The sequence below is a fragment of the Orycteropus afer genome, unplaced genomic scaffold (assembly GCF_000298275.1).
Source record: "Orycteropus afer afer isolate SDZICR_OR568_19922 unplaced genomic scaffold, OryAfe1.0 scaffold00393, whole genome shotgun sequence".
Taxonomy (NCBI): Eukaryota; Metazoa; Chordata; class Mammalia; order Tubulidentata; family Orycteropodidae; genus Orycteropus; species Orycteropus afer.
Genome location: NW_006921980.1, coordinates 1,096,216 through 1,107,214, shown reverse-complemented (window position 1 = coordinate 1,107,214; position 10,999 = coordinate 1,096,216). Strand labels below are relative to the sequence as shown.

The window sequence follows — 10,999 nt, the reverse complement described above, 5'->3', positions numbered from 1 at the left end:
CTCACTCAAGGAAGTATATAGTCCGGAATGCCGTTCTTCCAGCTTGTCCTTGGAATAGCATTGCAAGCAGGCCACACACCTGGGGAAACTCCCCTTGGGCAGACCGGCCGCTCAGAACTCAGTCATCTGATCCCATCATGGGAATAACCACTCACAACTGGAGTCCAGCCAAGTTGACACATCTTCAACTATCACACCAGCTATCCACAGGGAGCAGGTAGTTGGATCTGTGGGCTTGGGACCATCGTCACAGGGGACAGCAAGCTCAATTGCCATAACATGCTACACAAAAACATTGTTCTACATCCTACTTTGGTGAGTAGTTACTGGGATCTTAAAAGCTTGCAAGTGACCATCTGGATGCAACGATGGGTCTCTCCTCATCCAGAGCAAAGAATGAAGAAAACCAAAGACGCATGCAAACAATTAGTCCAAGGGACTGTACACCATGTGTTCCTCAGCCTATATGACTATGAGACCAGAAGAACTAGATGGTGCCCAGCTACCACTGTCAACCACTTGGAGGAGGATCTATGTAGGACATCCTGGATAGAGTGGGACAATTATATGGAACAAAACTCAAAATACTAAAAAAAAGGGACAAGGTTTGCTGGTCTGACAGAGCCTGGTGGAACCACTGAGACTATGGCCCCTAGCTGTCCTTCAGGTCTGGAATTGAACCCACTCTTGTGGCTTTCCAGCCAAACGAAAGATAGGCAGATGAGCTGAGCATTTACATTAGGTAGATACACTCCTTGGAGAGCTTGATCATGGGAGAAGAGAAGGGCTGTGCATGCTCAGGGAGACAGCTTGAGGGACAGGAGTGCATGGGAGGGAAGGACACAGGGAAGAGGTTGCTATGGGGAGGAAGAGGGAGGGGAACTGTTGCATTGTGGGAAATGGCAGTCAACGTCATGAGACAAAGTGTATGTGAGCTGCTGTATGGAAAGTGAATTTGCTCTGTAAACTTTCACCCAAATCACAATAAAAATAAAATAAAAAAAAAGGACAAAGTGTTGACAAATTAACTCAGAAGGTTATTGAAGAGTACTTTCTAAAGACAACCCACTTCACCTACTCACCAATCGGACTCTCTTCTCCTCTTTTAACTGCTTCCACACATCACTATACATCTCATCCAGACCTTGTCGTGTTTGCTTGTAAGTCTCCAGCTCAACTTTTGTATCCTGTTTTGTTATCTGTATCAAGCAAGAACATTGAGAGGAATGATTTGCTTATGGAAAACAAAACAAAACCTAACTAATGACAGTATTTTAAAATATAATTTTTAAAAATGTAGAATAATTTGTGTTTAAATATGATGAAAAACATTACAAATTTAAAGATATGAGAACTTGAAAATAAAAGGATGAGGGCATATGAATTTTTGAAAAGAAAAGTCAGGTTCATAAAACAATTTATACACATGTATGATTTTTCAAATTATGGTAAAATATGCAACAAAACATTTGCCATTTCAACCAGTTTTACATGTACAATTTAGTGACCTTCATCATGTTGTGAAGCTATTACCACTATCAATTTCCAAATTTTTCTTTCTCCCTTTTTGGAAATTCAGTGCCCCTTAAGCAATAGGTAATTCTCCCTATCTTCCCCCCACCAGCTCCTGGCAACCATTAATAAACTTGGTCTCTATGCATTTGCCTATTCTAGATATTTCATATAGGTAGGATCATAGAATATTTGTCTTTCTGTGACTAACTTATTTCACTCAGCACAGTGTTTTCAAGGTTCACCCAGGTTACAGCATGTAGTGGGGCTTCATTTTTCTTTATGGCTGAATAACATTGCATTGTATGGATAGACCACTTTATCTAATCATTCAAAAACAATTTACATTCAATTTTCTTTAAAACAGAACAAGAGTGCTTATCAGGAAATGCCCTTATTAATTAATCATTCAGTATTTATTAAGTGTTGGATCTGATTCATAGAGACCCCTCCTTGGGTTTTTACAAGGTGGTATTACTACCTAAGTAGATGTCCAATCTTCCTTGCCAGGAGTGGTTGGTGGGTTTCAACAACCAGCCTCTTGGTTAGCAGTCAAATGCCTTAGGCACTATGCCACCAGAGTCCCCCCCCCCCTTTTTTTTTAAATTTATTGAGCATATTTTAGCACTGAGTGGATTTGGAGATGAATCAGATATGGCCTCTATCCTCTTCATCAGGTAATTATGCAAAACAATAAACAGATTGCTACAATGAAGGAACATTGTAGCAATGTTGGGAACATGGAAGAAGAAGGGCCTCGCCCACACACAGGCAGAGGAACAGCATCACAGAAGACAGAACATGGGAGTGAAGACTAAAGAATGAACAGGAGTTTCCATGCAGAGGCTCAGAGTGAACAAGTGCACAGTAGCAGGAGGCACTTGATGGCATCAAACAAGGTACCTATGCACATATGAGGCCTAGGCCATTAGTAAACTGAGAACTATGAGACTGAATGGGCATATCTGAGTGAGAAAAGTGCTCCCCAATTCTCAGGTCAATGTCTCACCTCTACGCTCTTTTCACTTCTTTCACGAATTAATTCATTTTGTTCTCTCAACTGGTGCTGTTCTTCTTGAAGTGAACAAATCCGACCTGCTGCAGCTGAAAGCTGATTAGGAAAGAATTCTAGGTTTAACATCAAAATTGATCTTACCCCTCCAATAAAAACTCACATTTGTTTGGCATCTTCACAATTTTCAATGTACTTTCATACACTTGATATTTCACTTTTTATTTAACTTCTTGTTTTGAATAGCTAATGAATTCACATGGTTCAAACTTCAAAAGACATAAAGTTATCTATTAAAATCTCTCTCCCACCTCTGTCCCTAGCACCTCTGTCCTCCTCAGATATTCTCTCCTTTTCTACCAAAAATATAGCAAACTACTTAAAATGGGCAAAGAATTAGGGACCCCAAAATTAGAAGTAGGCTGAATGTCCAATATTAGAGAAATGGTAAAATAAATTACAGTGAAGTATCACATATGATATGAAGTATCAAAATGTTTACAAAAGCTTTTTATAACGTGAAAAAATACTTACAATTGTGATAGAGAAGCAGCAGCTTATATGGTATGCACACAATTCTAATTTTAAAAAATCAACTACGTTAAAAATACTTAAGTAAAATTCGGAACAATATATAATAAATGTTAAAAGTAGCTGTCCCAGGCATATGAGTTGAACATTTACCTCAAGCAGATACACTCCTTGGAGAGAACAATCATGGGAGAAAGAAGGGCTGCTTATGCACAGGGAGACAGCTCAGGGGGCAGGAGTGTATGGAGGGATGGACACAGGGAAGAGGTAACTACGGGGAGGAAGTAGGAGGGGAGCTGATGCATTGTAAACTGTGGTCAATGTCATGAGACAAAGTATATGTGAACCGCTGTATGGAAAATAAATTTGCTCTGTAAACCTTCACCCAAATCACAATAAAAATAATAATAATAATAAAAAAAGTAGCTGTTCCTTAGTAAAGGGATTGTGAGCATATTTTGATTCTTCATTCTTTTCAGTTTTTCCAGCCAATGAACAAACTACATTTTATCTTTACAAGGAGAAGTAAAGCAGCTTTGGGGAGGTATAAAAAACATACCACTAAAGCCGTGCCCTAGAGGACGCCTTGTCCTCCCTTGAGTGAGTTCTGTAGTTTAGGGAACAGCACACAGAAGCAGGATGCCTTCAGGATTTGTCTGAGAAGAGGACATCCCAAGAGGCAAAAGAGTTGAGCAAATACACCAACCAACCCCCTTCTGATTCCAGCCTCAGAATAAAGGGTGGATAGAGAAAAGAAAGAAGTAAGACATTTGTACTAGGCACTTCCTGGGTGTGCTCTTGGCACACGTTCAGTGATAGAGGAACCTTGAAGCACTGAACTTCTCACTTCCTTTTTGTCAACAGTGTCTAAAAACACCACAAAATTACTCTCCACTCAGACCCAGAACCCAGCACTGGGTTTTCTAAACATGATTGGTGTCCTCCAATAAGAAATGTCAAGGCTTTAAAAGGAGGCCTTAGTTGCTAAAAGGGAAGCAGCAGACAAAAATGGTACGCCAATTCTCATCCCACTCTCTAAAGACTCAAGAGACTACACTCTGAAGAGAACTATACTTTTCTCTACAGCACATTATCCATTATAATCATTTGCTTCTAAAGAAATAATACACCAGTTGTTTAGTTTCAAAAGCTAAATTAAACTGAATTGTTATATGCTGTGCTGTGTATATTTTTACCACAATAAATAGTAATAATAAAAAAGCTAAATTAGGCCTTCATTCAAAGCATGCCACCTTGTCTGGGAAAACAAAGAAGAGATCTGCTTGTCCTAAAATTAATCAACATCTTTTGAGTGCCTCCACAGGCTAAATGGTGTATTAGGCACATTTATAAGATATTAATCTCCTTTTACCTTCACAACACTATTATAAAGTGTGTATTATCAATCAATACTTAACTAAACTGAGGCTCAAAAGCCTATTACCTAATGAGATCTTAGGCGTAGTGCCTAAGGCATTTGACTGCTAACCAGGAGCCTGCCAGTTCAAACCCACCAGCCACTCCTTGGAAGGAAGATTGGGCGATCTACCTCTGTAGTGATACCATCTTGGAAACCCACGGAAGGGTTGCTATGAATTGGATCTGACTCGATGACAGTGAGTTTGGTTTTTTAAGGTTAGCCTGTGTCCTCTGAATCTAACTTCAATGAAGTGTCTCCTATGATGTCTATCTATGAATAAACTAAACCAAAACCAAACTCACTGCTACTGAGTTGAATCCGACTTATAGAGACCCTCACTGGGTTTCCAAGGCTGCAAATCTTTACAAAAGTAGATCACCCCATCTTCCTTCCATGGAGCAGCTTGGTGGGTTTGAACTGCTGGCCTTCTGGTTAGCAGCCAAATGCCTTATCCACTACGCCATCAGAGCTCCTTTTATCTATTAATACTCACTTTGAATTTCCTTCTAACCACACACATCTGAGATTCTCTCCTGAAAACCTTACAGTGCAGGCCCCTCAGGAGAGGGCAACCTTACACAGGGGAGTCCATTATAAAGTTGTGCCTGTAACCTGATTCCACAACAGTGGAGTGTTCATGCTCAAGCCCCTCTGAGAGACCTTCTTTCTTCTTAGTGAGTCTTGGGTAGGAAAGGCCTAAGCAGACAGGGACCACTACCTAAGGAAAGGCTCAGAAAGGCTGGACAAACCCCCTTCTGCTAACAGAAGACACGATGTGTCCGAAGGATGCTGCCGAGCAGCTGGCAGCAAGCTTTCTTTCTCGGTCTCAGCCCTCCTCCTCTCTGTCCTTTCATTCTCTCTTCCTAATGAGAAAGAAGAGAAAGACCATGCTGTGCAAAGAGTGGTTCTACTTCCTTTTCTGAGAGGCAGAGGTATAGAGGGGGGTGGGCTAGGGTATTTATACTCTTCAACAGTGATTTCTGGGGCAGTGGGGAGAATACTACCTCACAGGAAAGGTGGAAATGAGGAAGAAAACAACAACTTCACAGCATAAGCTGGGATTTTCCAAGGAGGAGTTTTCTTTTATCAGATTACTTTGAAGTAATAAAACCAAAGTGATGTAGAATTGGCTCACGGTCAGTTGCAGTATCTCACTGGGGGCTTTGGACAGGGATATTTGTTCTGAGGACGCAAAGTGTTAAGCATACCTGTCTACATGCAGTTCAACCTGAGGTTAGCAATTCTAGTTTATACCAGCAATAAACTGTAGTCAGACATACCAATTATGTCATTTCTCTTAACCCTGGGTAAATTCTGTTTTGTTTAAGAATTTCTGTAAGTTAGTACAAACCTCTTCTTGAAGCTTTGAATTTGTCTTTTCCAAGCCATCTATTTTGGCCTGAAGATCCCCAACAGTGCAACTGTAGAAAATAAACAAACATGAACCTGTAAAAGCTGATGGTTTTCCCAATCTGAAAGCACTAAGACAGAAATTTCTAGATTTCCTGTATGAAATGGAAAGTCAAAGGGTCACCAATTAACTCAGTGGAGATGAGAATTCTGCAAAATATATACACATGCATGTGTTTGTATATACACACACTTTTAAATAAGTTTTGTCCCTAGAATATGCTATTCATTTCTTTTTAAGTCAAATGGAAGAAAATGTTTTTCCCCCAACATAATAGATGATGGGAACCAAAACGTGTTGGCAGTCTTATACCTAATGTTCATAACAAGACATTGGTACTTTTGAGTAGTAGGATCAAAGATGATTTTTAAATCTTTTTTATACCTTTCTCTATTTTCCAAATAGTCTTAAAGGAGTATGTATGATTTTTATACTGAAAAACATGTAGAATGCTAACGTGATGAATCAGAAAATAGGAAGACAGTAGACTTGATAAACAATAATAAATATAAACACTACAATACTAATACTGTTTTGTGGACTATGTGTCAGGACCTGTTGGTTCGAAGCACTTTAAGTTCACTGACTCATTTAATCCTTATCCCAAATTCTATGAGGTAGGTTCTATTGTCAACCTATTTTATAGATGAGGACACCAGAACTTTATATATTATTGAACTCTCTCACAGTCACACATCTATGAAAGGGGCTGGAATTTAAGCCCAGGTGGTCTGTTTCCAGACTAACTTTTAAGCAACAGGCTATAGTGCCCAGGTCCGTTTTGCTGGGGAGGGGGAAGAAAAAGAAACAAACTGGCAAGGCTAATAAGCTAAAATTTAGAAGTTGAGTGAGGTGAAAAAAAAAAATACAAGGACACAAAATGAAAAAAGGAAAAGGATGGTTAATTTTACATGTCAACTTGGCTAGGCTATACGGTTAACAATGGCTTCACCAACACTAGACTAGTTGCTGTTCTATAATGTAATTTAATCACTTTCCATAATATAATCTAATATAAAGTAATTATCAATTAGTTGAAAGGGGGGTTTTCTTAGAGTGTGGTCTGCCTTCAGGCTGTAATATATAGTCTGGCAGAACTTGCGTTCTCTCTCTCTCATCTCTGTTCTCTCCCTGTCACCTGACCTATGAATCTTAAGACACACAACTCTAGGAGTCTCCAATTTGCTGCCTGACCTACAGATTTTGGACTTGCCAGCCCACTACAATCATGTGAGCCAATCTCTTGGTAGCCCAGGGCCATAGTCTTGAGGGTTTCACCAGATTCTATCCGACCAGTAATTCTGGTCATTTTTGTGTTTCTGAATTTTGTTCCACATTTTTCCTCCCACTCTATACAGGATCTCTAGTCTCCTGGAATAAATTTCTCTAATACATACATATATGTCACTGATTCTGTATATCCAGGAAACCCTAAGACAGGGAATAAAACAAAAAAAATATGGAGGGAATTAAACATTTTTAGAGAATATATTTTTAAACTCTATGTTGTTGTTGTTTGCCATCGAGTTGGCCCCGACTCATAGCAACCCCTCCTTGGGTTTCCGAGGCAGTATCACTATGGAAATAGGATTGCCCAACCTTCCTTCCGAGGAGTGGGCTGGTGGGTTTGAACCGCCAGCCTTCTGGTTAGCAGTCAAGTGCCTTAGGCACTATGCTACCAGAGCTCCTTTTAACTCTATAGTAACCATATAATTTAGAAAAAAAAAAATCAATAAAATTTATATTTTTCTTAGAAAATATAAATTACCAAAAACGACTTATCCTTAGGAAGCAGAAAACTTAGATGGACCAACAATTAAGAAAACAAGTGAAAGCCAGCAAAATATTAGCTCCATAAAGGCTTTAAGCCCAGATGGTTAAAGTTTTAAGGGAACAAATAATGTCCATGAACTAGAAGCTATACTCAGGCACAGAAATAAGGCAAAGCTTCTTAATTCACTTTGTGAAGCCGCATAACCCTAATACCATGCCAGAGGAACAATTAAGTCAACTTACATGTTAAAAGTATGATACATGATCAAGTAGTTTATTCCCATGATAGAGGAAAGGTTTGGTGTAAGAGTCCATTAATGTAACAGTCATTATATCAGTACATTAAGGGATAAAAAAGCTTGTGTAGATGGGTTCTGGGGCACAGACTCTCCCATGGAGTATTGCTAACGTGCAACATACACGCTCTGAAAGGGGTCAAATAGAGAATGACGAGTTTCCCAAACACATTAGACTAACAATCTCCCCAACTGCCCACCAACATTTCCAAGAACTAGTGTTTTGTGAAACACATTAACAGCTTTCCAATGAAAATAAAAATTCAAAATAAAGATGCCTGCAATACTATCAAATTGTTCTAGGAGGTCCAGCCCAGTGGTTTTTAACCCATTTTTCCTGTAACAGCCCACAGGAGGGGTATGATACATATCCATCAGCAGCAGTGATTCCCATGGCGTGAGTTTCAACTACCCAGCTATGGAGTGGGAAGTGGAGATCCAAGCTTTAATTTATGTACCCTTTGAAACAAAACAAAAACAAGAAATATTCCCAAAAGCCCCTTATGAGTAAGTCACACCTCTCCAGTCTATGTTTCAGTAAATATTTTTTGTTATGAAAAAAAGTATATTATGAATGATAATTGTTATTATAAGTTTATGGCAACTCAAATTATATGAAAACAATATAGGATAAAGAGTATGCAACTAACACTGGAATAAAGGAGCAAGTCCTACCTTAAGTGCCGGTTGAGTTCTTCCACATAATTCTTTTGATCAAGGACATCAGTAATTCTTTCATGCCTTTTATAAAAAAGCATAAAAAGGGAGCCAAATTTTAAATTCATGGTTAATACTTTCTAACTGCCCCCCAAGTCTTAACATCACCTTGTAGAAGTACCAATATCTTCAGGAAACCAAGAGGTAGTCAGAGCTCAGTACCTGGTCCCAGACAAAAGAAAGACATGGCTGGCCAGGGAGGTCTTGGCTCCCTGTAGATGCCCTCCCCCTCTGAAGATGGGCTGGGCATTTGGAATGAGAGGAGACAGCTCTTTATGAGCAAGGTCTAAGGACCAACCCACCACATGCAAACAGATCTCTGAATGTATAGAGAAAGTGATTCTTATACTGAAAGAAAGGAGGCTCATTTGGGAAAGAATACAAGACTTTCTGAAACACAGGTTATCAGTTCTGAAGGCCAGGGAAGTCTGGGTTAATACAAGCAGTCCTCAGGTTACAAACAAGATCTATTTCTAAGTGTGTCATTGAGCCAAATTTGTAGGTAAGTTGGAACAGCTGCATACAGTTCTTATTTAGTCTTACTTTAGTGCAAGAAAATGAGCTCTGGTGGCGTAGTGGGTAAGACATTTGGATGTTAACCAGAAGGCTGGCAGTTCAAACCCATAGCAGCCCTGCAGGAGAATGATGAGGCAATCTACTTCCATAAAGATCTGCAGCCTTGAAAACCCAATGGGGGTCACTATAAGTGGGAATCAACTCAATGACAGTGGGTTCTTCTTCTTCTTTTTGTTTTAGTGCAAGAAAAGCCTCAAGTTTCACATGCAGCAAAAGAAGGTGATTGTGGTGAAGAATTTGTTGCAGGTAGGAGTTGGTTCAATCATTTCAAAATGATGGCAAATTTATAATATTAAAAGGCATGTATGAGTTATCTGTAAGTCTGATGTTTTCAACCTATATTTTAAAGTTTGGCTTGTTGTCGTCATATGCCGTTGAGTCGGACCCGACTCATAGCGACCCCTCCTTGGGTTTCCAAGGCAGTATCACTATGGAAGTGGATTGCCCAACCTTCCTTCTGAGGAGTGGCTGGTGGGTTTGAACTAGCAGCCTCCTGGTTAGCAGTCAAGTGCTTTAGGCATGATGCTACCAGAGCTCCTCCACCCCCTAATTTCTTTATATACATAAAACAAAACAAAACAAACAAAAAACAAAAAAACCTCACTGCTATGGAGTTGATTTGACTTATAGCAACCCCTCCCTTGGGTTTCTGAGGCAGTATCTCTACGGAAGTAGAATGCCCAGTCTTCTTTCCAAGGAGTGGTTGGTGGGTTTGAACTGCCAGCCTTCTGGTTAGCAGTCAAATGCCTTAGGCACTATGCCGCCAGAGCGCCCTTTATATACATACAAACATATAATTTATACACACAGAATTATCCTGCAGGCTCATCTTATATGTGCTGGATTTGTTTTTGAGTGTTTTTTTTTTTTTTTTTTTCAATCTGTTTTCCTCCATCCTGCCCTTTTCATAGTTCTCCCAGGTAGCCCATATTAACAACCTGTTGAATATCCTTCTACATGCCTATAATAATGTTTATGTGTACTGGAGACATATAAATAGCACATTCAGTTGAAAAGATATGTATTAGGAATTATCATATATACTCATCATTATCATACTTTACTCACTAAATAATATCTTGTGGAAATCTCTCCAACTTTACCAGTAGCTTAAATATGCTGTTTTATGTCTCCATAATATACCATAATGGGATGTTCCATAACTCATTCAATTATTCTTTTACTGGAAGATAATTTTATTTCCAATTCTTTGCTATTAAGACTAGATTTTAAATTCCCAGTGGGTTAACCCTTGTACTCATGGTGCATAAAGAATCAATGAGGTTCCCACTGGTCCATTCCTGGATAGGGTGCTGCCAGGGCACTGAGACTTAGGGGTCCTTGTCAGGGAAGACATTTGAAAAGACAGATAACAGATGGTAAAATATTCAAACATGACCAGAGTTTACAGGAAAACCTCCTGCCAGGCCTGCATACCATCCCTTTCCCCATAGGCAACCACTGCTGCCAGTTTGTTATCAATGCCATTCTAGAAGTATACATGAAAGCATAATGCAGAAATACATATGCATATCCTTTTTTATTATAACATAATATACACAATATATACACAATTCTTTAATTTTATTTTTTCTTTCTAGATAGCTTCTTTTTTTTAATTTATTTTATTTTTTTAATTAGGATTTGGGTGAAGATTTACAGAGTAAATTCACTTTTCATACAGCAGTTCACATATACTTTGTCTCATGTCATTGACCAAAAATTACAATGCAGCAGCTCCCCTCTCACTT

The 10,999-nt window shown here is 39.2% G+C and overlaps 1 protein-coding gene across 1 annotated transcript in view; it reads right to left on the bottom strand.

Moving 5' to 3' along the window:
* Positions 1–10,999, bottom strand: part of RUFY1 (RUN and FYVE domain containing 1) — a 123,046-nt gene that overhangs the window by 46,531 nt on the left and 65,516 nt on the right. Inside the window, exons 7-10 of the mRNA XM_007953410.2 lie at positions 8,631–8,696; positions 5,827–5,896; positions 2,522–2,623; positions 1,083–1,199 (exon numbers count right to left, since the gene is read on the bottom strand). Of these exons, the coding sequence (XP_007951601.2) occupies positions 1,083–1,199; positions 2,522–2,623; positions 5,827–5,896; positions 8,631–8,696 (355 nt within the window). The remainder of the gene's footprint in view (positions 1–1,082; positions 1,200–2,521; positions 2,624–5,826; positions 5,897–8,630; positions 8,697–10,999) is intronic.